Source organism: Coenobita brevimanus, chromosome 8 (assembly GCF_032717465.1).
Source record: "Coenobita brevimanus isolate Jiangsu-jjx chromosome 8, ASM3271746v2, whole genome shotgun sequence".
Taxonomy (NCBI): domain Eukaryota; kingdom Metazoa; phylum Arthropoda; class Malacostraca; order Decapoda; family Coenobitidae; genus Coenobita; species Coenobita brevimanus.
Genome location: NC_136961.1, coordinates 47477109 through 47503131, shown reverse-complemented (window position 1 = coordinate 47503131; position 26023 = coordinate 47477109). Strand labels below are relative to the sequence as shown.

Below are 26023 nucleotides of genomic sequence, written 5' to 3'. Positions count from 1 at the left end.
GTGCCAAACTTTTGACACATTCTTTGTGATAAGACAAATTCCCCCACAGCATGATTACCTTTAACTCTTAAACTGCAACATTCCTTCCAAGAGTAATGATCAAGCCAAGACTATTTTCAAGTGCACCCCTACAACCACATTCACACCAAATGCCTGCTTGCACAGGTGGGTGGTGCAGAAGTAAACCATACAAATGTCCCCAACAAACATGAGTGAGTGCTGGCAAGAACTTCTATGGGTTATAGTGATGTAGAACTCCTGCATGCAACCGTCTGTGCCAGCAAGAGTTTGGTGTGATGCTGCATAACATATGCTCAACAACATCAAAGGTGCCACTTTCATGTCATCACTACAGCACGATCTTGTTAAGTACAAGAATACGAGCTTTTCTTTTATACTTGATCATTATCACTCCACATCAACATGCTTATGGGGAAAAAAAAAAAAAAAAAAAAAAATCAAAGCAGCTAATAACTTTGCATCAGAGATGCAGATAATATTAAAGATGCTACAATTTAAGAGTTAATATTTCATGCCAAATTAAATAAATACATAAATACTGTACAGTAAATAAAATACATATGTAAGCATATACAGCACATTAGTTATCTTCCTGTATGACTAAAGAGTTCTCACAGTACATGATGATCTTTACAAGAAAGAAAGCCAATCCCAGAGAAAGACTGCCTCACTTGGTAAATAACAATCTATTAAAAAATGTGGGAACTCTCGAGGGTTACCACATCATGAAATTTAACCAGTGACAGTGTGAACATTTTTGTTGCCAAATTATACTCTCTCTGAAAAATACCTATAACTATTTAATTTTCCCTAGTTATGTATTTCACCCTTGTTCATAATTATTACACCTGCAAATGAAGTACTTTAGATTCTTTTTAACCCCTGCAATCTGATGATGTACTTTTCCATTTTAATCAAGCCACTACCAGACAATTTTTCTCAACTTTGGATAGATTTCTATTAGTCAAGACATCTATGAAGCCCATATCTAACCCACACAGTTTGAAAAGTCTATCCAAAGTGAACAAAATCATTTGTGAGGAGGCATGAATCAAAAATACTAATAGGTTAGTAGTACAGTATTACTGTAGTTGTAGTAGTAGCTGCAACCCCTGGCTCATCTGAACATGAACACAATGGACTGCAAGCTGAAGTTACCCTTTTCTTGCAGCCTACCATCATCCGTGGGAAAGGGAAAGGAAATGAGGGACATTTGTATAACCAAGTAATGTGCCACTGGTCATACAAATGCCACCTCATGAAGGTGCCCCTCTCCACCACCAAATCATCAGAATGAGGGGAATAAGCCTTGTAAAACTTCACATAAATATAGTACCATCTCTACAAGTCACCTAAGAGGCTCTGATATAGGAAAAATCCACACATATTACATTCCTTGACCACCTAAAGAACTATCAAATCTGTGAATAAAGTGCTTTATACTTACAGCTTTTAAGCGTTGTAACATTTCACATAAACAACACAGTACCATCTTCCGAAGTCGTGCAAGAAGCTCCCATACAGGCAACTGAGCTACCAGAGTGTTGTGAGTCACTGGGATGATCAATGGTCACATATCATGCACATCCTGAGTCTTGAGCAGAGGTGACCCAAGCACAGCCATGCACTAGGCAACTCCCTGCAAAAGCAAAGAATTAGTTAACTATAGGCCGTAAATGTATGGCTACCGCTGACCCTGGGAGACATTACCATAACACTGAAGTGTGACTACATGCCTGGTAACTATACACACAGCCATCACTCTTCAGGCAGGAAACATTCAGTCATAAGTACAAAGAATCAAAGTCCAAGCCAAGACTTTCACACTGTTACAAAGCTTGTTATACATCTCATATTTCTTTTTTCCTAACAGATTTCAACAACTGCGGGGAGGTATTCAGCTGGTTTAGCACATGGTTTACATTCCAGTCTCAAGAAAGCATTGGCTGTGCAACAATCAATCTCAATATAAGGATTCCTTCAAGTGCAAGCATGGCATTATCTAATTCAATGAATCATTTAATTCCATTTATAAATATCTTTGGTCACTTAATGATAGTTTTCCATGCTGCTCAATCTCCAGTAGCCTCTTTATTCGGTTCCTTAACCATGAGGCTGCACTGTATGACCAAGTCCTGAAGGTTTTTTAAGTCGGCCTCTCAGATCTCTACCTTCAACATTCATACTTCTCACCCTCCACGCCCAGTTGTCATCTTCCACTCTCTATACAAACCCAAACCATCTCAATCTACCCCTTCTCATCACATCACTGATAATTCAAGTCTCATCCTACCTTTCCACTGTAACTGGGTGGGGAAAAAAAAATATACAGTGCTCAGAATGCCTCATTACTATAAACAAGTGGTCCAGATATTCTTCTGTCTGTTTTCATCTCCCAGGTTTGTTAATATTTCTTATAAAGATCTGTTTACTGACTTTCAATTTTCCACTTCATTCTGTCCTCTGTTTTGGAGCAATTATCAGACTCTGATGTTTAAGGCACCCTAACTATTTAATTTTAGGGGCAACAAACATACCATGAGAAATGACAAAGGATATCTTTCTACCTCATTTGGTACTACATAAGGGGAAACTTAAAAGGTTCTATATTCCACTAGATTATTCCTGTTGTTGTGGCCCCAAACTCAGGTGATCTATTTTCCACTATATCATTCTTGTTATTGTGGCCCCAGACTCATCTGATCATGAACCCAGAGGACTACTGACTGAAGCTGTCTCTTTCCTGCAGTCCACCATTCTCCGTTCAAGTGATCGGGAGACAGATGAGGGATGTTTGTATAAATGGTCAGCTGAGCTACCTGGTTATATATCTCCAGCACATTTCCACGAGATGGAACTAGATCAATAAGTACTGAATCACCACCATTATCCCACCACAAAGTGAATCGCACATGGAAATTAGACGATGCACAGGCTAAGGGAATGGTGAGACTGAAAAAGTAAGAAAAGATAATAATTTCTTTCAGGAATATGTCTGAGCCTTGACGCTGACGCCTGCCATCCAGCGGGTCAGAGGTCAAGTCTTGTGTGCGTATACTGCTTGTCATTATGGAGCAGCCTCGTACTCTGATAAAGGTGTACTGAGTTCGACCCATTTGTCTGAGACAGTTCCTTTCTAAGTCTGGGGGGGAGGGGTCATGGTCGACCGTTGCCTTACCACGTGGCCCTGGTCAAGCCCCTCACCCGAGATGTAATACGCACCTATCGCCTGCAGCGATCTCACCAATGGCATAAGAGTTGCCATAACTGGCCAGTTGAATCTGTAGGGGATCTCGGTGATATGCTAACGTGGGCTGGGCTTGAGTACAGCAGTTAAGTTCAATATCCCACGTGCAGTGCTGGGAGGGGCAGCACGGGCGCAACATCTTTTATAGCAGTCGTGGCTCAGTGGGTTAGAAAGCTCCGTTCTGACCGAAGGGTCAGAGGATCGAATCCACCCAAGGGTTATTGGTAGACATCAGGAAGGGCATCCGGTCATAAAATGCTACATGCTCCAGTCCAAAGTCCTCTACCCAGGGGCATCGCCTTAGCCCTTCGGGGATACCTGGCGTAAAAAAAAAAAAAAAAAAAAAAAAAAGGCAGAACATCATTTTCACAAACACCCAGGTTGAGTTCACTTCCTGCAAAAATTCATCTTTGATAATTCTGCCCCCTAAATGAACTACTGTGGTTCTGTAAACATGGCTGCACTGGACGAGGTGGAAGTAAATCCAGTAAACATCACTGGAGGCTCAAACCTGTGCTGAAGAGAGATGTCTTTTCATGGTGGCACTGATATCACTAACGCATTGGCTCCAATACCCAGTAATGCTATCATCCCTCAGCTGCTTTTCCATACCCCAAAAGGAGTGTCGTCGACTGCAGGAGGAAGGTAACTTCAGCCTGCAGTCTACCAAGTTCATGTTCAGATATGTCTAGGATTGCAACTACTACTACCACTACTAATGCTGTAAAAATAGTGGGATATCTCTTTCAGCTTTAAGAAATATTCATTCAAGTCCGTATCGCTTTCAGTCCTATGACATTTCTGATTTTATTCTTGCTATCAGCAAACACTTTTACTGATTTTTGGAGTTACTTTTTGAACTAAAAGAATCAGATATTGCCATTTTTTAACTCTTTCAGTGCTGCAGTGCTCTCTAAAGCTGAATATAACTGTCAGAAAAGGGTAAAGGCCAGGAGAAGTTATCTTGTTGAGATCGAAGCCAAGTTGGGACCGTGCGCACACACACAAAGACATCCTGTTTCAAGTGCCGAAAGTTACCTCCTTCATGTCCTTACTCATCGACATGATCACTTGCAGACCTAGGGATGTTTTCATTCGCATGAATAGTTGGTGCGTAATATGGTTTTTTATTTGTTTCCCTAACTGCTATACTTTCCCAGATATAAAGCTTCAAAAAAAGGCTATTCTGGGAAAACTGCCGGTAGTAAAAGAACAACCACACTGTAAATCGCCCAGCATCTTGGGGGTTAAGAAAAAGAGAACGATGTGTGAGGATAAGGCAGCCTGAAGGAGCTTCTGTCATGGCCATCACCTGTCTGGGGGTTTCCAGGAGGAAAAAAGACACTGCAGGAGGAGGAGAAGAAGGCTAATGAAGATGATGATCATGATCCTAGCCTTGTGTGGTGTGAATCTGAGGCAGAAACCAACATTTCAATGTCCATTTACATCAATAAACAACCAATCTGGGAAAGGGATGGAAAAATAATTACTGTATATTATTTGGGAACAGGTAAATGAATGCACTGAGGAAAGAGAGACGAATGTACATTACTGTTTTGGGAGATACAAACTGTCGGGCATCATATACTGAAGGACAGAAAGTGTGGGACTCCAACCCCTGCTCCTACCCCTTTCAGTCAATTTTAAGTTACATACGGGGAATACACTGATTGTATCCTTTAGCCCATATCCCCATGTTATATGATGAATTAATACTTTTATACACAGTAATACACGAACAAAAAATTTCCTTGTTAAAATATAATAACATACAATATTGTACTGCACCATACTATAAACAACACTGAGAAGAAAAAAAATCATAAAAAAGCTGGTGACTTACATTATACAGATGACGGTGAATATGTGCGAGGTGTTTCATTAGCAACGTCATTCTCTTGAAGAAATATCATTGTGTGTTGATTTTGGAGCAGCTTCAAAAGTTGCATTCCCAGAATACAACCGCACCTGATGTGGTAACAGAGCAGTTAAGCATTACAAAGCTGAATGAATAATATACTTGTTTCAGCTAAACTTGGCCTAAAATTGCTAGCTTTTCATTTTAAAGAATTAGCTGTAATAAGAAATTAACACTAAAATATGATGCTAGCCAAAATGAAGTGCTGTGGAGAGGATGTACAGTACAGCCATATCATTTTCTTTTTCTGCCACCGAGCTAGTGAAATAAGCTGCAAAAGAGCAAAAATCTAGGCCAAGTTAGGGTGAAAGAACCTTAGACGATTCTCACAAGCAGTGCAATTACCTTATCAGAATCTCTAAGTCTGAGTTCTTCTGCCACTAGCTGATTCTCCAGGTCATCCAGGTCATCATTGGGGTCAAAGTTGTACATGGGCATCAGCTGGTGTCTCAATCTCTCCAGCTGCTTTCGTCGACGTAACCACCACACCCCCTGAAACACAATGTTGGTATTATAGCACTGAAATACCACACTCACTACACCATTAAGACACTCCCTACAACACCAAACCATTCAACACACTCCCTTAAACACAATGCTGTACCTGTAGAGTGATCACCACACTCCCTACATTTATTATACTCTCATAAACACAGTATGCACCACAGTCCCTAAAGCAACATAATCATATTTCAATAATCCCTGCACTTCCCTATTGTGCTTTAACTCTGATGTATAGGAGCCTTCAGTACAGTACATCAAGAGCTGCAATACAACCAGCCAGCTCCTCTTGGTGACATTTTATTTATTGTATGGGAAGAAAAAAAATCCAATCCACTCCGATGGATCAAACCCATATACACTGGCAAAACTATCATTCTGACTGGGACAGTCTAACTACTTGACCACTGAACTGACAACACGTTTAAACTGTAACTTACGGCACCAATCAACAGTACTGCAGCAAGGACGAGAAATATGGAGAGAGCAGCAGATGCTCCCTTGTGGTGTGGTGGTGGTGGTGGTGGTGGCTTCTCAGTTGTAGTGATGTTTGGTGGGTTGCCCGTGGACGTTGGAGCTATTGTGGTGTCTTGAGGGGTACCGGAAGGAGGGGCAGCTGTGGTGATGATTGTGACAGTAGTTGGTGTTGTGGTGACTTTTGCTAGGGTATTGGTGGTGGTGGTGTCTGGGGAACTGGTGTTGCTGGGGGGAGCAGTTGTACTGGCTGTGGCATTTGGACTGGTGGGGGAAGTATTGGTACTAATGGTGACAATTTTACTAGTGGTGATGGTAGTAGCATTACTAGCTGCAGTGGTGGCTTTACTAGTGGTAGATAGAGCTGGCTGTGTTGGTGTGTCTGTATCAGTGATGAGGGCTGTGGCTTCTCCTGAGACTGATGCCAGAGTGCTAAGGGTGTGGGAGGGATCATTACCATCCTGGGAGTGCGTGACTGCACTGCTGGCCAGTATCACCAGCAAGCCAATTATCACAGCCATCCCAAGATCAACCTCACTTCACTGGAAAAATAAACATCACCATCACTCATCAACATCCTGAACTCATTTTCTCACCTAATGATGACGAGGGAAAGAAAAAATCCTGACCTTTTTTTCCCGCCAAATAAGACAAGAACTACAACAATAATAATGATAATAATAATAATACCAGTAATAATAATAATAATAATAATAATAATAATAATAATAATAATGAGGCTAATAATATTAATAAATAAAATGGAAGAATTACAGTAAATTCATAACACCTTGACCTCTTTTTTCCACATAAGGATGGGGTAGGGATAAAAACAAAAAAAAATGAAAAGTTATACCAACATTTATTTACTTAATTTTATTTTTTTCTAAATTTTACTTATTTTTTTCTGGGAAGCTGCCAGTACTGCAGTTTTAGAGGCAACCTGGAGAGATTTCAATTCAGGCCAACACTACTGTACCTTTCCAGTACATAAACAGTTTTTCTGGTTGTGGGTGTAATTCTTCCATATGAACAATTTACTGCACTGTGGTATCATAATGCTACTGGTAACTCCCAGTTCCATTCTGCCTCTTTTGGTGCATAGGGACCTGTAGCTAGACTACTGTAATCCAGAATATTTAAATGTAGGAGATCAACCTATGACCCTGGTTTTATTTACATGACTGAAAAACCTCTGGCCTCCTTTGGAGCTCAAACTGTACCATGTAAACCTCAGCATATTTCAATCTGAGAACTCAACCAATGTGCCACTGTCATCTAGACACAACCAGAATTTTCTCAACAGCAACATACAGGAAATCTTAATGGTAAGTCACAGATGTGTTACCAAATACTGTGTCACAACACCCTCCACATAGTAAGTGCCTTCAATTGGTTTTCATTAGCTCCTTCAATGAAAGACGTTCTTTCTAAATTGAATTAAATCATCTAGTGGTAGCCTGAGTACAATGAAAAATACATCATCGTTAGCAAGGGTTACTGGATGGATCATTAATACATCTCCCTAAACAAGTGCTTCAGCAGTCACTCTATTACTTCACTATTATTTGAGGATATTTCATGTACAATACTATACTATATAGTTCTTTAACCTTAACTTGGCCCAAATTTTCATTTTGTTGCTTATTTCATGTAGCTCAGTGGCATAAAAATGACAATGCTGTCTCTCCATCTTTCCCATAGCACTTCCTCATGACTATCATCACTCAGCAGTGGCAGATAGCTCTGGTGGTGTAGGTGTGTTGTGTCATGAATGCAATGAGAGTAAGTGAAAGGATAATGGAAGTGAAAATTTTGTTAGGTCGGATAACATTTTCATTTATATTAGTGTGTGCTCCACAGGCAGGTTTGGATGAGACAGAGAAGGACAGATTCTGGGAAGACTTAATATGTATAGTAAGTGGTATGGGGGATGATGAGCTTGTAGTTTTGGGAGGGGAAATGAATGGCCATGTAGGTGAGGCAGCTCAAGAATATGAAGGGTTACATGGGGGACGTCCATAAGGTACAAGAAATGAGGAAAGGGAAAGGATAGCTACCGTACTTGAGTTTGGAGAGACAATGAACATGATTGTGTACAACACACATTTTAGGAAAAGAGAGAGTAGGTTGATTGCAAATGAGTCTGGTGGAAACAGCAGCCAGACAGACTATTTCCTGGTTACAAGGGCTGATAGGAGGCTAGTGAGGGATGTTAAAGTTATAGGGAGTGAGGAGTGTGTGCAGCAACACAAATTATTAATTTGTGACATGATGCATAAGGAGCAGGTGTTGAAAACAAGGACCTATGCACCTAGGAAGAAAGCATGGAAGTTGAAAAACTAAGCAGTAAGGGATGCCTTCAACTGTGAGATGAGTTGAGTGGTGGTTGGACGGGGAGCCATTGATAGAAGTGTTAATGAACAGTACAGAGCTCTCAAGAACAATCTCGTGAGATTTGCTAATTCAGTGTGTGGATGGACATGGGGCCCGTCCAAGACATAAAGTAACTCTGTGCTGGGATGAGGGTGTAGAAGCTGCAGTTAAGGAGAAAAGAAGGCTTTAACGGGAATGGAAAAAGGGTGGTAACAAAGAGAAATACTTGGCTGCCAAGCATAGGGTTTGAAAAGAGGTTTGCAGGGCAAAGTCTGAGTCTCAGAGACATTTACTTGATAACCTACATAGTGTGGAATGGAAGAATATTATATTTAAGGTGGCAACTCAGATGAAGAGGAAAAACAGGGATATCATACATGAACAGTGTGTGAAGAATGATGAGGGAAAGGTAGTGGTGAACAGTGGGGATATTAAAGACACCTGGAGAGAGCAATATAGCCAGTTACTGAATGAAGAGTATGACAGGGGCAGGGAAGTAGGAAGCCAGCAGATCCAGTGTCTGGCCCTTGGCCTTTCATTGACACTGCTACTGTGAGCAGAGCAATACGCAGGATGCAGGTGGGAAAAGCAGCAGGTGTGTCTTGGTTGACTACCGTACTGAAATGTCAAAAGCGTTAGGAGATGAAAGAATGGGGTTAGTCACTGACTTGATAAATACAGTTATATATGCTTGTGTGTTAGTGGTAGGTGGGGGTGCTCACCATCCACTCACTCAATGTAGTGCTGATCTCAGGTGACTGCCCTTTCCTCTCTTCCTTCCTTCCTCTTGTGTCTTTACTTCTTTCTTTCCTCTTCCTTCTGCCTAAGGGTGACCCTACACTCCTTCCATCTTTCTTTCCTCTTCCTTCTGCTTATGGGTGACTCTACACTGAGTGACAAGCAAAATGGTTTCCTGTACATCAAGGAACCATTCACTACACTGGGTGGTAACCAAATAACCAAATTATGGCACCTGGTGGTTTAGTGGGTAATTAAGGGGCTCTAATCACACTAAGCCTGTGCAGGTTTATATTCAAGAGGTGCATTGGTTGGCATGTAATGCCACTGAGGGATGAGTGAGGCTGGTCACTCTCATCTTAAATGTCAGGACCAACTTGCCTAGCCCTGGGATCCTACGTTCCTCATGGGGCAACACAGGCTTAGATGATGAATGAATGAATGAATGAATGACATGAGTGTGTTGTCCCTGATGATTGGCTGAGGAGTGTAAAAATATATGTATACAAGGGGATGGGTGATGCCCTGGAAAGAGGAAATTATAGAGACATAAAGCTTTTGGACCACATAACGTAGGTAATGGAAAGAGTTCTAGAAGGTATGATTAGAGAAAGAGTGAATATTGATGAGACGCAGTTTGGGTTTAAGCCAGGCAAAGCGACCACCGATGCCCTATTCACTGTTTGACAGCTTCAGGAAAAATATATATGAAAGAAAAGGGATCTGAACTTTGCTTTCATTGATTTGGCGAGAGACTCTGACAGAGTCCCTAGAGTAGGGTGAAGTGGGCAATGAGAAAGCTTGGGATCGAAAAGTGGTTAGTCAGAATGGTTATTGCTATGTATGTGGGTGCTTGCACCCAGGTAAAAGTGAATGGAGATTTGAGTGACGAGTTTTCCATAATTGTTGCAGTGCATCAGGGGTCACTCTTGATCCCCTTGTTGTTTATCATGGTACTTGAAGCCCTTTCAAATGGCTTCAGAAAGGGACTCCCATGGGAGATGCTGTATGCTGATGATTTGGCGTCGATTGCAGAGAATGAAAGGGAGGTGGAGGAAAGACTTAGGAAGTGGAGAGATGGTATGGGCTACAAGGACTTACGCTTAAGAAAAAATTTAGCTAGAACACAAATGATGGTATCTAGGGATGGTGGTGGTACTGTCAAAGAAGAAGGAGAGTGGCCATGTGTGATTTGCCACAAGGGCATGGGAAGTAATTCCATCTTGTGTAGTGTTTGTGATAAGTGGGTGCATAAGAGATGTAGTGGTATTAGAAGTAGGCTTCAAGATAATACTGATTTCATGTGTGCGGAGTGTCGGGAGGAGCACGTGGAGATTGTCAGCTGTGAAAGGATTGATCTTGCTGGTGAGTCCCTTGAGTGTGTGGGAGAGTTTTGTTATTTGCGGGACATGTTATGTGCTGGAAGTGAGGCTGGACTCCGTGGCTATAATCAGGAGTGATTGGAAAAAGTTCTGGGAGCTGTTGCCTCTCCTGACACTGAGAGGGCTCTCCCTCCATACTAAGGGATCTTTGTATGCAGCATGTGTTAAGGGTGCAATGCTGTACGGCAGTGAGACCTGGGCAGTAAAGGAACAGGGTATTAGCAGGCTGAAGCATACAGAAATGACAATGATTATGTGGATGCGCAGAGCATCCCTAAATGCGAGGCCTGGGGGGGCTAGGTTTACAATGGAAGAGTTGAGAGATAGGATGAGACTGGAGTGTATTGGTGTTGTGGTGAGGAGAGGTAGATTGAGATGGTCTGGGCCTGTGGAGAGGAAAGGGGATGATAACTGGGTGGAGAAAATGAGACGTGTTAAGGTTTGGGGTAAGGTTGTGAAAGGCAGACCAAAAAGACCTGGGATGAAATTATTGAGTGTGACTTCAGGGATAAGGGACTGAATAGGGAAGCTGCCAGAGATCGAGCAGCATGGAGAGCCGCCATTACGTGATCAAGGCCGATGCATGCAAGCATGTTGGAGCCTCTAAAAATGAAACGAAACAAACCAATTGTTACACTTTGACATTCAAGATAGAGAGATGGCAATTTTAGGCTAAGTTAGAGCAACAAGAGAACTGTGGCCAGATTATGAGAAATACTTCAGATGTGAGGAGAGGAAATGCCATACCTTACCCCTTAAAAGATCTTCTACAAGAGTTATTTTTTTTTTTTATCACTGAAGCTTTGCTTTACTGTATAGAAACAGAATAAGATGGAATTACATTCTTTTGTCTGATCAATATACAAACTATAAAAACAACTTACAAGTCCATCCTACTTACAACTCTTTGTTACATCTGGGCTTCTCAGTTACAATAAGCATCCAATAATCTGAAAGTACAAATAGTAAAAATTAGGACTGCAAAAGAAAATGCTTTCTTACATAGCACACAATGTAAATCAGGTTAACATCTACCAAGCTATTTCCTATGTACTGTATATCTATATCTACAATATCTATCTATCTATCTGTGTGTATATATATATATATATATATATATATATATATATATATATACAGTATATATTATATATAACTACGGTAAGTATATACAGTATTCAATGCACACATATCATGTACAGTATATTACACAGTATGTATGGCATGTATTTTACCAGCACTGTACTGTCTGTTTATGCATGTCTGACACTGGCAAGCGGGTAACTGATGATGAAATAAATAAAATACCTATAACTTTATACTTTTTTAGCTAATCTTTTCATGAAGTAGAGGACAATACTGTGTTTATCTGGTCACATACAGATAAATAAATATAGTACATGTCACAAATTCCTCACACCTTATCATTAAGAAACAACGGTATTCACTCCTACAGTTAGCTTGTTATTACACGAACTTTAAACCAGTAGCTACGGTACTGTACTAAGTACTTGTGGTAAGTGGTGGTGATTAACATCCACTCAACTGATGCAGTGCTGCCTGCTTCTCCCTTCACCTTTATCATTGTATTTCTTGGTCTGCCCTCCTCTCCTCCCTTTCTTTCCTGTTACCTTTCATTACACTCCTTTCCACTTCCAGCAGCTCTGCACTGGGTGACAAGCCTAACAGTTTCCTGTACCCCAGGAAACCATTTACAGTGCTGGATGGTAACCACGTAACCAGGTAACAGGGTGGCGTGGAGTCTGCTACGGTGCCCTTGCTAGCTAGGTGGAGCACCGGAAATGTGACGTCCTTGCAGGATTTTCCCTGATCCTTGCTGTCACAAGGCATTATTAACTGTAAAGGAACATCAGTTCACAGCAGGGGGTGGCTGTGCAGGGGCAGGCGCTTGCATGTAGTTGATGGGTCTGTTCAGCCAGATACAGTAGACATACAGTGCTCGTCAGAAGTATGGGGCGCCCTGCGTCCCTCCTGAGAAACAAACCTTTCAACATTGAAAAAACATATAAATAATGCATTTTATTTACCTTTAGTGCTTCGTAGGGTAGCCTTTACGTTTCTTCACGGACCTGAGACGTCTTGGAAGTGAAAGGGCGAGGCTCCTGAGGTGCTGGAGGGGTATTTTGTCCCAGGAGTCACGAATGGCGGCTTCCAGCTTAGGCAGAGAGCTCACGTCCTTCCCTTGGAGACTCTTCTTTACGAGGTACCAGAGGTTTTCAATCGGGTTGAGGTCTGGGCTATTTCCTGGCCAGTCTGTCATGAATGATACCTCGCAGTCACGAAGCCAATTGGTGACCGATTTGGCCTTGTGAGCAGGTGCACCGTCCTGCTGAAACACTCGTGCACCTGTTAGCTCGAAGGAGTCTGGTAAATGATCACACAGAAGCTCCAGGTAAACATCCTGATTCACTCTGAGGTTCTTGGGAAGTACAACAAGCTTCCCCAAACCCTTCCCTGAAAAACAACCCCATACCATGAGTGAATCAGGATGTTTAACTGTGCTTTCTACATACCGTGGGTCAAGTGGGTCACTACCTTTGCATGCTCCTCTGTTACAGGTAACACTAAACGTTGCCTCATCAGACCACAACACTGACAACCATTGCTCCTCACCCCAATTTAGATATTTATTAGCAAAGGCAAGCCTACGAATTCTCTGGCTGCTAGAGAGAAGAGGCTTTTTCACAGGCCTGTGACTTGTGTAACCAAGCTCATGCACCCTACGAGACACTGTTCTCACTGACACCTCACCAAACACTTCTGGGTTGCTCTCCTTAATTTTCCTTGCACTCACACAAGGATTAAACTCCACTGCACGTTTTAAAACATTAACAGACCTTGGGGAAGTTTTCCTAGGCCTACCAGACCTCGGTTTCTTTGTGGGAACTTCACCACTGTTTTCCTCCCGAAACCGCGCACACCAACGACGCACTGTCGATCGTCCCACACCAACCAATTCACTAATTTCCTTTGTCTGGTGGCCTGCCTCCTTTAGAGCAATGATCTGGGATATGATTTCACTCGATAGTTCACGGATAGGTGCCATAACAAAGTTTTGAAGGCCAAAACACTGCGGGACACTCGGTAAAAAATGGCGCAATTTGAGACGGACACTCGGCGGAGTTCCTCTCTCTCAGGCAGCCCGTGGGCAACTGAGGCGGGAACCAACCAGCACGTCAGAAGGCCTCAGGCTACCGTGACGTCATGCTCGGAGCTCAAACTTGTGGCTCAATTCTTACCCCCAAAAATGGGGTGATTCTTTTTGGGCCATAAGTATTGCGCGCCCGGCGGACATCGCTGAATACTTCTGACGAGCACTGTAGGTTGATCAATAACTAAAGTAGACAGATGCAAGAGCAAATGGGGCTTTCCTAATGTGAAGCTAGACAGATGCAAGACCAAATGGGGCTTTCCTAATGTGAAGCTAGACAGATGCAAGACCATAAGGGGCTTCAGCAATGAAGAATATTGCATATGAAAATCCTCAAGGAGTTACAATGACGCACTATATGGGACTGCTAGAGTGAAGCACCTTGCATGTGGTAATCCTCAAGGGGCTTACGTGAAGCATCAAAAATGGAGCTTCGATAGAGTGAAGTACCGGTACCTTGTGTGAGAAAATCCTTTTGGATCAAAAGAGAATCACCATTTTCAGCTTTGCTGAAGCAAAGCACCCTGTGTAAGGAAATAAGGGTGTGATTAATTAGCAGGACTGTTACTAAACTAAAAAAAAATAATTAAAATAAAAAATTCAGCTGTGAACTCCATTTATTTTCCAGGTTAATGGTTGTACCAACAATAATGTCTGCATTTTTCTAACTTCAGTGCTCATCTGTGCATGAAATGAAGGCCATATCTGAATTGTGTACACTGAAAAATAACAAAAATCTATTCTCATTCCAGAGTAAAGAATGGTATTGTGGCCCCAGTCTCACCTGGATATGAGTCTGGTGGATTGCAGGCTGAAGCTGCCCTTCCACTGCAGTCCACCATCCTCCTTTTGAAGAAGAGGATGCTGAGGAATGTTTGTATAACTTGGCAGTGGAGCAGCCAGGTTAAATTAGAGTCACCGCATAAAGGTTTCCCTCTCCAACACCAAAGACAAGGTGAAGCCAGTAAGGAAAATTTTTCCAGTGTTAAACTTTCACTCTTTATATGAATAAAATCATCTGGTGATAAGCTGGAACTTGGCTTCTGAGTGCAGCATGTGGGGCTATGTGGACAAACAGAAAAATCAAGAAGTGTGAGAGCATGGAAGTGTTGATGTAGATGGGCAGGAAGTATTACAAGTCTACACATTCAGATGGTTTGGCCACATGAAGTGAACTGACAGTGAGAGAGAGAGACTGGGGCAGCAGAGTATGTGAGAGAAGTTAAAGGGGGAGAGGGAGACTGAGGATGAGGTGGTGAAGGAAAGGGGGAAGGGGAGCAAGGCTGAGGATGAGGTGCAGTGAACAAGGTGAAGAGGTATACAAGTGAGAGCATTGTGAGATGGAGGGAAGGTTGTTGGCTGGTTGAAGACAAGATGATATGGAGGCTACTTGTCTGCAACCACCCCTTCAAGGATCAACACATCTGTCTATAATTAAACAAAACAACAGACAAAGAATTACCCGGTAGATGGGATGTTTTACTTTGAATGGGGATGAGATGTAAGGATGGCGTGGAGACATATTTAAGAAAAGGGGAGGGGGGGGGTCTGAGAGAAGGCACCCTGATGGTGGAGGCCAGGATGATATGGAAGCAATTCGTCTGTGGTGAACCCTTTCAAAATTAAGGCACCTGGTTACAGACCAAGCAGACCAATTTCTCATATCATCAAGGCCTTATTGGACACTGTTTTTGACCCTTAGTCTAACTTTGTAGGCAGGATGTTATTGTCAAGATGATCAGCCTAATGTACTTCGAGAGAAAATTTTTCTATCTATAACTAAATCCCATTCTGAGGTGGATGTGTGGTAAAAAGAAAAACAAAAATACAGCCTGAATAGGAGACATAATTACTTCTTTCTTAATATATAAATATACGTTTTACCATTCATCCACGAAATTAACCTGACTCTGTGGCACAGGTAAACTTCACCTGTACCTGAGTTATAAACGTCACAACAGTGAACACATGATAATACGATTCTGTGGTATACTGGAGGTAAATCTGCTGTTTTGGACAACACCTCCTTGGAAGACGAAATCCTAACAAAACCTAACCAAACAAAAAATTAACTAACCTACCTAACCAAACAAAAAATTAACTAACCTAAGACTCTTACCTTAATCTGAATCGAGGTGAATAATAGCTCCCGAATAAAAGAAACTGGAAGTGTTGTCCGAAAGCACAATAATGCCAAACTGGAAATAAAAGTACAATGATAAACGCTCATGAAACCAACATTCCCCAAGTTCATCAGATCTCTAAGCCAGTAAGTTTGCAACAAGCCAACACTGAACTCACCTGCATTCTAATATGAATTCCACAGTATGAAAGCTAAAGTAAACTTCATAAATACGGGTAAAGCTGACATTACCTACAGTATTACCCACGTTGTAACATCAATTTCGATTACGTTGCTGCATCTATCAATCAATGAAAATTTCCAATAACATACCACCTTCAGTCAAGACCTCCCTCCCTCTTGTTTGTTTCTGTCGTCTGTCGTCTGCAGCATTAACGGTTCTATCATCTATAGTATTGGATCATCTTTTACAAGCCATTTTTCATCATTCCTGTCTCATTGTACAGTTATGATACGCCGAAAGTAATGAGAAGCATTTAATATTTATTATTCTCAAATATGAAGTAAAGTCCTTATGCTGAAAAATTAAGAAAGAATGGGATTGAGCGGAAATTTTTAATAAACAAAAGAAATAAGAGAAAACGGAAGAGGATCAGTTGACCTTAATGAACGCATTCCAGTATGATGTTGGAAGTGATGGGAGGGAGACTCGATCGCTGTAGTGCTAAACCAAAGTGGGACTTGTTGTTCAGGAAAGATCCGTGATATTTTTCCGTATTTACTCAGGAATTACCTATCTGGACCCATCCGTACTTGGGACAGTGTGACCATTTAAACGTAGAGTAGACCCAGTGACTGAATAGCCTTCTTTGTCCCGGCAGTGAGCGAGTCCCACAGTGAATTTAGTAGTGGAGCTTGTGTGAGCACTCGGGCTGTTTAACACCACATCGGGGATTTAACCTCCTTGGAGAGAAACATTCATCGTTTCATGGTGTTCCTGACATAACCAAGAGGTTTTTATCACCCCTAGTAACAGGTAAGTTTACAGTCTTTGGTACCATGATGTAGGAAAGTGGTTTTACTTTTTGTTGCCAGAGCAAGCGAAAAACTCGTAGGATACTCGAGTAATGTATAATAATGTTATTCTGACGATATGTCATATGTGCTGAATAGGAATATAGTGTATCATCATTTTTATTTCAGCGAATCACAGAACTGATTTTACCGTAGTTTAAATTTGTAAAATTTACATAATATTTAATAATTGCCAGACGCCTCAGCCCCCAAGGGGTGGCCACAAACAAATCGCCACCGTGTTGCCCTGTCCCGCCCTCCCCCAGCTCACACCCCCCTCTCTCATATAGCTCTCCTTTCCATCCCTCCATCTCATCCTCATCCTCCCCTTCCCTCTCCCCCCTCCATCTCACTCACATACATTCTCCTCGTTAGTTTCTCACACCCCATGCTCTCCACGTGAACTGCACACAGTATTTAGAAAGAAGAAATTTCATCCCAGGTTATAGAAACATCGCATCACATCTTAGTAATAATAAATTTGGTGAAACTGCGGGAGAGCTCCTTCTGCCTGTGGGTGACTTTACACTCCCTCTTCTGTCTTTCTTTCCTTCATTCTTTCCTCTTCCTTCTGCCTGTGGGTGACTTTACACTCCCTCTTCTGTCTTTCTTTCCTTCATTCTTTCCCCTTCCTTCTGCCTATGGGTGACTTTACACTTCCTCTTCTGTCTTTCTTTCCTTCATTCTTTCCCCTTCCTTCTGCCTGTGGGTGACTTTACACTCCCTCTTCTGTCTTTCTTTCCTTCATTCTTTCCTCTTCCTTCTGCCTATGGGTGACTTTACACTCCCTCTTCTGTCTTTCTTTCCTTCATTCTTTCCTCTTCCTTCTGCCTGTGGGTGACTTTACACTCCCTCTTCTGTCTTTCTTTCCTTCATTCTTTCCTCTTCCTTCTGCCTATGGGTGACTTTACACTCCCTCTTCTGTCTTTCTTTCCTTCATTCTTTCCTCTTCCTTCTGCCTATGGGTGACTTTATACTCCCTCTTCTGTCTTTCTTTCCTTCATTCTTTCCTCTTCCTTCTGCCTATGGGTGACTTTACACTCCCTCTTCTGTCTTTCTTTCCTTCATTCTTTCCCCTTCCTTCTGCCTATGGGTGACTTTACACTCCCTCTTCTGTCTTTCTTTCCTTCATTCTTTCCTCTTCCTTCTGCCTGTGGGTGACTTTACACTCCCTCTTCTGTCTTTCTTTCCTTCATTCTTTCCTCTTCCTTCTGCCTATGGGTGACTTTACACTCCCTCTTCTGTCTTTCTTTCCTTCATTCTTTCCTCTTCCTTCTGCCTATGGGTGACTTTACACTCCCTCTTCTGTCTTTCTTTCCTTCATTCTTTCCTCTTCCTTCTGCCTATGGGTGACTTTACACTCCCTCTTCTGTCTTTCTTTCCTTCATTCTTTCCTCTTCCTTCTGCCTATGGGTGACTTTACACTCCCTCTTCTGTCTTTCTTTCCTTCATTCTTTCCCCTTCCTTCTGCCTGTGGGTGACTTTACACTCCCTCTTCTGTCTTTCTTTCCTTCATTCTTTCCTCTTCCTTCTGCCTATGGGTGACATTACACTCCCTCTTCTGTCTTTCTTTCCTTCATTCTTTCCTCTTCCTTCTGCCTATGGGTGACTTTACACTCCCTCTTCTGTCTTTCCTTCATTCTTTCCTCTTCCTTCTGCCTATGGGTGACATTACACTCCCTCTTCTGTCTTTCTTTCCTTCATTCTTTCCTCTTCCTTCTGCCTATGGGTGACTTTACACTCCCTCTTCTATCTTTCTTTCCTTCATTCTTTCCTCTTCCTTCTGCCTATGGGTGACTTTACACTCCCTCTTCTGTCTTTCTTTCCTTCATTCTTTCATTTTCCTTCTGCCTGTGGGTGACTCTACACTGAGTGACAAGCCAAATGGTTTCCTGTACACCAGGAAACCATTTACTATGCTGGGGGGTAACCATAACACCAAATTATGGCACCTGGTGGTTTAGTGGGTAATTATTGCTCTCCAGTTGGATTGAGCTGGTGCAGATTTATATCCAAGGAGTGGTTGGGGTTTATTGCTCACATAATGCCACTCAGGGATGAGTGAGGCTGGTCGCTATAAGTAGTAGACCTATCTATGTGGTTAGGTTAAGTTAGTCGTTATAGTTCAGCTCTGCGTAAAGTTAACCCTTTAGTGATGCACCCTCCAATAGCCTTTATTTCTCAAGCATAACCTAACCTAACCTAGTGTAGCCTAACAGGTTGGGTCTTCGCCCTTTTTGACTCCCTTTGTAGAACAAATTTATGTAAATATAACTAAACCTAATGGAGATTCCTGAAAGAAGGCCAGTTTAAAGACCAAGAAAAAACTGGAGATCAAGCCACAGTTCAGCATGAGATGAATACCAAGGAAAGAGTAGCACAGGACAGGCCAACATGAAGAAAGATCATAGCAAATCCAACCCCAATCACTGGAGATTATAACCCAGAGAGCTTGGACCCATAGTGTTAAAGAGGGTTTTTTTAATGAGTAGCTAATAGCCTAATACTTACCCAGTATTTGTCTTTTTGACGGCTTTATGTAGAAATCCATGGTGGCATTTCAATGTCTGGCGAAACAATTTTCTCTTCCCCACAGAGTACGTCTTGTACTTGTTGAAGCGCACACGATTCTTCATACAAAACAAACCTTTCCACCGTTGAAAATCTTCCTTACACTTTACATTTGTCCTGAAAGTCATACATTCCTCCTCGATCACAATATCAGTAGTTTGGAAGCTATCCTTCTTCTTCTTCTTCTTCTTCTTGTGACCTCTGTCGCTTTGTATCGCTTCATAGGTCCTCCTTTTCTTCTTGCTCCTTATCCTCTTCTCTTTTCTTGATCACACTTCAATTTTCGTAACATTTTTTATATTTTTATTTACTGTCCTTCTTGCTGTTGCCTTTTCTTCCAGCATTGTGTTAGAAATATTTTAGCAAACTTCATTATTCTCCCTGTTTCTTCCTTATCCCCATATAGTCCCAGTACTGTACATATCCCCCCATCTTCTTCCTCAAGTCTTCTCTGCCATTCCTCCATTCCTATCACCACTACTACTTATGCTATTAACTTCTCCCTTTGCTCTTTGTAGTTGTTGCATTCAACAATTAGGTGCTCTATTGTTTCTTTTATCCCCTCACAAAATTTGCAGTTCTTGTCCTGTTCCTCTCTATTTCTACCATTCACTTCCAGAGTACCTGTCCTAGCTTTAACTAACAGTCTACTTCCTCAGTCTCCTACATGCCAGTTTAGCCCTTCTGGTTTTTGCTTTCATTTATACCATTTCAGAGTCACTTTTCCTGTTAACCCCACTTTCCATCTGTTCAATCCATTCTCTTCAATCTTTTTCTTAATTTGTTTGCCTTCTATATGGCACCAAGCCTCTGCCAGGTTTTCTCTCCTCTTCCATCTGTTAATTTCTCTCCCCTATGATGATCTTGCCCCTCTTTCCTCCAGCAACCTCTTAGCCCATCTTTCCTCATTGAGTTTTTCTATTTTCTTTGTGAACCCCAATTTTCCTTTCACAATTCTTTCTTTGAATGTGCTCCAGCCCATGTCTCCCCTTATGGCTTCTACTGCCGTACTTCTTGGGACCCCCAGGCCCCATCTATCCACTATGTTTCGTACTTTTTCCAATTTCATGATATCTCCATCTCGGTAGTTTGTTATTTCCGATCCATAGAGACAATAAGGCACTGCTATTCCTTTCCACAGACTCTTACCCACGTTATACTTGTTAATCACTCTACACCCTCCATTTATAATCATGCCTGCCATCTTCCGAGCTTTCCCTTCATTAATCTTTCTTTGTTTCTCCCCTCCTATTCCTTCCTTACTCACTTCTATACCTAAGTACGTATATTTATCTACTATTTCCATTACGTTGTTCCCCATCACCCACTGGTTCTTCTCCCTGTTATTAAATTCCATCACCTTGCATTTTCCTGCACTGAATCTTAGGTTCCATTCCCTTCCAAATCTGTCAGCTATTTCCGTAAGATCTTCCGTGTCTTTCCTGTTTTCCGCCATGAGTACTACATCATCTGCATAAGCCAGGCATCCTAATTTCCAATCTCCAATCCTCACTCCTTTGCCTGATTTCCTGATTCTTACTAAAAGTTCTTCCAAGTAAATGTTGAACAACGTAGGGGACGTAAAAAACAACAACAACAACGTCAATCAGCTGCGTTAAATCCGCCTTACGAAATATTGAATTCAATAAAGTAGAGTGAAATAATTTCGATAGCTATGTAAAAGTAACTACAGTAATTTGTTAGAGTAGCTAAAAATAATTTATTTCACTGCACTTCCTCCAATTGAAACCAGCTAATAAATAATTATAAATGTATAGACGCCAAGCATCTCAACATGGCGTCCGTGAAATCGTCGCTTCTGAAGTTAATTTTACCCATGATGTAGTCACTGCTGAACTCTTCGCAGTCTTGAGGGCCCTGCGTTTTTTGATGTCTCATTCCTCTCCTCGGCCGGTGGTCATATACACTGACTGCAGAGCGGCCCTTCATCTCATCGCTTCTTCTAAACCCTGCTCCATACGTCATCTGGTTTATGAAATCCAAGATGACCTTGCTCAGCTGCTGCAGGGAGGCTGGAAGGTACGTCTGCAATGGATTCCCTCCCATGTGGGCATCAGGGGCAATGATGTGGTGGATGCAGCAGCTCGGATGGCCTTGACTTTTCCTGATGTGGAGCCCTACCCCTTGCCAGCCTTTACTCACCGTCGCCTCTTAGCCACGAGGTGTAGTCAGGCATGGAATGCTGATCTGTACGCCTCCCTCCCCACAACAGCGCTGGGCTTATATCGCTCCGACTCATCGGACCAACCTTGGGTACGCTCTGTCTCCCGGATCCTGGACGTCGCTATCACCCGCCTGCGTATTGGACATGTTGGACTGGCATCACATCTGCATCGGCTGCGACTGCACCCAGACCCCTACTGCCAGTGGTGTGTGAATCAAGAGGAAACTGTGGCCCACTTTCTGCTGCATTGCCCACGCTTCTACTCCATCCGCACCACCCTGAGGGAGCGCCTTGCAACCCTTGGTATCCTGGACTTCACCCTCCCCATCCTTCTTGGTGGGGTGGGCCTAGATCGGCACCTACGTCACTCAGTTATACGCCATGTTTGTGTCTTCCTTCGCAGACCGGGGCAACTTCGCCGCCTGTGATTAAAGAGTTCTGCTACACCTGAACCACCGTTAGGGCTACATCTGACTACACGTCGGGTCCAGCCCTTCAATCAACACCAAGACCAAGACCATATTTTTCCGTATTTACTCAGGAATTACCTATCTGGACCCATCCGTACTTGGGACAGTGTGACCATTTAAACGTAGAGTAGACCCAGTGACTGAATATCCTTCTTTGTCCCGGCAGTGAGCGAGTCCCACAGTGAATTTAGTAGTGGAGCTTGTGTGAGCACTCGGGCTGTTTAACACCACATCGGGGATTTAACCTCCTTGGAGAGAAACATTCATCGTTTCATGGTGTTCCTGACATAACCAAGAGGTTTTTATCACCCCTAGTAACAGGTAAGTTTACAGTCTTTGGTACCATGATGTAGGAAAGTGGTTTTACTTTTTGTTGCCAGAGCAAGCGAAAAACTCGTAGGATACTCGAGTAATGTATAATAATGTTATTCTGACGATATGTCATATGTGCTGAATAGGAATATAGTGTATCATCATTTTTATTTCAGCGAATCACAGAACTGATTTTACCGTAGTTTAAATTTGTAAAATTTACATAATATTTAATAATTGCCAGACGCCTCAGCCCCCAAGGGGTGGCCACAAACAAATCGCCACCGTGTTGCCCTGTCCCGCCCTCCCCCCAGCTCACACCCCCCTCTCTCATATAGCTCTCCTTTCCATCCCTCCATCTCATCCTCATCCTCCCCTTCCCTCTCCCCCCTCCATCTCACTCACATACATTCTCCTCGTTAGTTTCTCACACCCCATGCTCTCCACGTGAACTGCACACAGTATTTAGAAAGAAGAAATTTCATCCCAGGTTATAGAAACATCGCATCACATCTTAGTAATAATAAATTTGGTGAAACTGCGGGAGAGCTCCTTCTGCCTGTGGGTGACTTTACACTCCCTCTTCTGTCTTTCTTTCCTTCATTCTTTCCTCTTCCTTCTGCCTGTGGGTGACTTTACACTCCCTCTTCTGTCTTTCTTTCCTTCATTCTTTCCCCTTCCTTCTGCCTATGGGTGACTTTACACTTCCTCTTCTGTCTTTCTTTCCTTCATTCTTTCCCCTTCCTTCTGCCTGTGGGTGACTTTACACTCCCTCTTCTGTCTTTCTTTCCTTCATTCTTTCCTCTTCCTTCTGCCTATGGGTGACTTTACACTCCCTCTTCTGTCTTTCTTTCCTTCATTCTTTCCTCTTCCTTCTGCCTGTGGGTGACTTTACACTCCCTCTTCTGTCTTTCTTTCCTTCATTCTTTCCTCTTCCTTCTGCCTATGGGTGACTTTACACTCCCTCTTCTGTCTTTCTTTCCTTCATTCTTTCCTCTTCCTTCTGCCTATGGGTGACTTTATACTCCCTCTTCTGTCTTTCTTTCCTTCATTCTTTCCTCTTCCTTCTGCCTATGGGTGACTTTACACTCCCTCTTCTGTCTTTCTTTCCTTCATTCTTTCCCCTTCCTTCTGCCTATGGGTGACTTTACACTCCCTCTTCTGTCTTTCTTTCCTTCATTCTTTCCTCTTCCTTCTGCCTGTGGGTGACTTTACGCTCCCTCTTCTGTCTTTCTTTCCTTCATTCTTTCCTCTTCCTTCTGCCTATGGGTGACTTTACACTCCCTCTTCTGTCTTTCTTTCCTTCATTCTTTCCTCTTCCTTCTGCCTATGGGTGACTTTACACTCCCTCTTCTGTCTTTCTTTCCTTCATTCTTTCCTCTTCCTTCTGCCTATGGGTGACTTTACACTCCCTCTTCTGTCTTTCTTTCCTTCATTCTTTCCTCTTCCTTCTGCCTATGGGTGACTTTACACTCCCTCTTCTGTCTTTCTTTCCTTCATTCTTTCCCCTTCCTTCTGCCTGTGGGTGACTTTACACTCCCTCTTCTGTCTTTCTTTCCTTCATTCTTTCCTCTTCCTTCTGCCTATGGGTGACATTACACTCCCTCTTCTGTCTTTCTTTCCTTCATTCTTTCCTCTTCCTTCTGCCTATGGGTGACTTTACACTCCCTCTTCTGTCTTTCCTTCATTCTTTCCTCTTCCTTCTGCCTATGGGTGACATTACACTCCCTCTTCTGTCTTTCCTTCATTCTTTCCTCTTCCTTCTGCCTATGGGTGACTTTACACTCCCTCTTCTATCTTTCTTTCCTTCATTCTTTCCTCTTCCTTCTGCCTATGGGTGACTTTACACTCCCTCTTCTGTCTTTCTTTCCTTCATTCTTTCATTTTCCTTCTGCCTGTGGGTGACTCTACACTGAGTGACAAGCCAAATGGTTTCCTGTACACCAGGAAACCATTTACTATGCTGGGGGGTAACCATAACACCAAATTATGGCACCTGGTGGTTTAGTGGGTAATTATTGCTCTCCAGTTGGATTGAGCTGGTGCAGATTTATATCCAAGGAGTGGTTGGGGTTTATTGCTCACATAATGCCACTCAGGGATGAGTGAGGCTGGTCGCTCTCATCTTAAATGTCAGCACCAACTTGCCTAGCCCCGGCCTCCTACGCTCCTCATGGGGGGACACAGGATTGGATGATGGATGGTAACTTGGAATGAGTGGTATTGTCAGCACTAAGCTGCATTCTCCCAACTGTAACAAGCTAACATGATTGTGGGTAAATGATTTGCTGGCCTTCTGTTAGGCTATCATGATTGCGAGTGAATGAGCTGCTGGCCTTCCATTAGGTTATCGTGATCGCTTTGCTCGTCGTCTGCTCGCAAGCAAAGCGGTCGTGTTGTATAGGTGGCTGTCTAGTGAGACCATGCTGAGTCATCAAAACAGTAAACAGACTCGTAAATGGAGCTTCAGTCGCCGGTATTAATTTCGACTTACAGCCAACAAGCAGAGCCAAATTAATGCCGGTATATTCACCATTTACTTTAGCCATACAGTTTTATTCACATCTGTCACCAATGCACTTTTCATTGTACCAGTATACCTGCAGTATATACCGTAAACCAGTAGGGGGTAACATGTCTGTACGTTAGCTATTTCATCTACACGAAAATTAGGTTAGGTTAGGTTTGGGTATGCATGTTAATTTTAATGTATATAGATGCAATAAAAGTCAGAGACAGTTTAAAATATGGGCATAAAAGTGCTAATAATTGCAGGTAATCCCACTAAATTATACTGGTATGTTATGGTATACTAGTAAGGAATTGAAGAATCATTCCCACCTCTCTACATACTAAACCCATGAAAAGCATTTATGGCAGATGCTTATGGAAGAGAAACCTCTTAGAATTGTTCAGGTTCAGTACCAAGCATACAGTATTAGTTTCAATGCCTGTTAGATAGGTATAATTCCAAAAATATGCCCAGTCACCCTTGTAGTAACTTTTGATGTTAATGTTAGCTTCTTGTGCTGATATTTTGTTTCATTTTAGACAGAGGTATCATAAATTGAAACAGTTATACCGGTACACTGTATATTAGCAAATGAGAGAGAGAGAGAAAAAAAAAGTTTTATTATTAACATACTGGTACTGTAGAGCACAGGCTGAAATCACATTTACACCTTATATTTCAGGCTTTTCAAAAGTTGTGAAGATGGTAGTCACAGGAAGTCAACTGCATTCATTCGGGTTTCGTCATTTAATTGAATCATCGTTATAGCTACAGCATTGCTTTGCACCATGCGCAGTGTCCGCCATTTTAGTTATTACAGTACCGGTATTTTGACAGCAGATGACGCAATCAAAGCGAATGGTCAATGGCATTCATCCTGGCTTAACAGGCTAGCAAAGCTATAACAGTCAGAGTGGGTGAATGCAACCCTGGTGTTTTTACAGTAACCTCTGCTTTTTTTTTTTTTTTTTTTTTTTTTTTTTTTTT

The 26023-nt window shown here is 42.3% G+C and overlaps 1 protein-coding gene across 1 annotated transcript; it reads right to left on the bottom strand.

The window, feature by feature from the left end:
• Window positions 1–1461: 1461 nt before the first annotated feature.
• On the bottom strand, window positions 1462–16283 carry LOC145408523 (uncharacterized). Its single transcript, XM_080279258.1, has 7 exons — window positions 16204–16283; window positions 15949–16027; window positions 11559–11607; window positions 6128–6703; window positions 5532–5678; window positions 5112–5236; window positions 1462–1660 (listed from the first exon to the last, which is right to left on the bottom strand). The coding sequence occupies exons 4-6, from the start codon at window positions 6680–6682 to the stop codon at window positions 5159–5161; spliced, it is 780 nt and encodes a 259-aa protein (XP_080135384.1). The 5' UTR covers window positions 6683–6703; window positions 11559–11607; window positions 15949–16027; window positions 16204–16283; the 3' UTR covers window positions 1462–1660; window positions 5112–5158.
• Window positions 16284–26023: the final 9740 nt, after the last annotated feature.

Coding starts and splice junctions, on each gene's coding strand:
- LOC145408523 (XM_080279258.1), bottom strand. CDS start 6,682: ATGGCTGTGATAATTGGCTTGCTGGTGATACTGGCCAGCAGTGCAGTC. Junction 5,679..6,127: donor CAGTACTGTTGATTGGTGCC/GTAAGTTACAGT, acceptor ATTGTGTTTCAG/GGGGTGTGGTGGTTACGTCG. Junction 5,237..5,531: donor GACTTAGAGATTCTGATAAG/GTAATTGCACTG, acceptor TTACCACATCAG/GTGCGGTTGTATTCTGGGAA.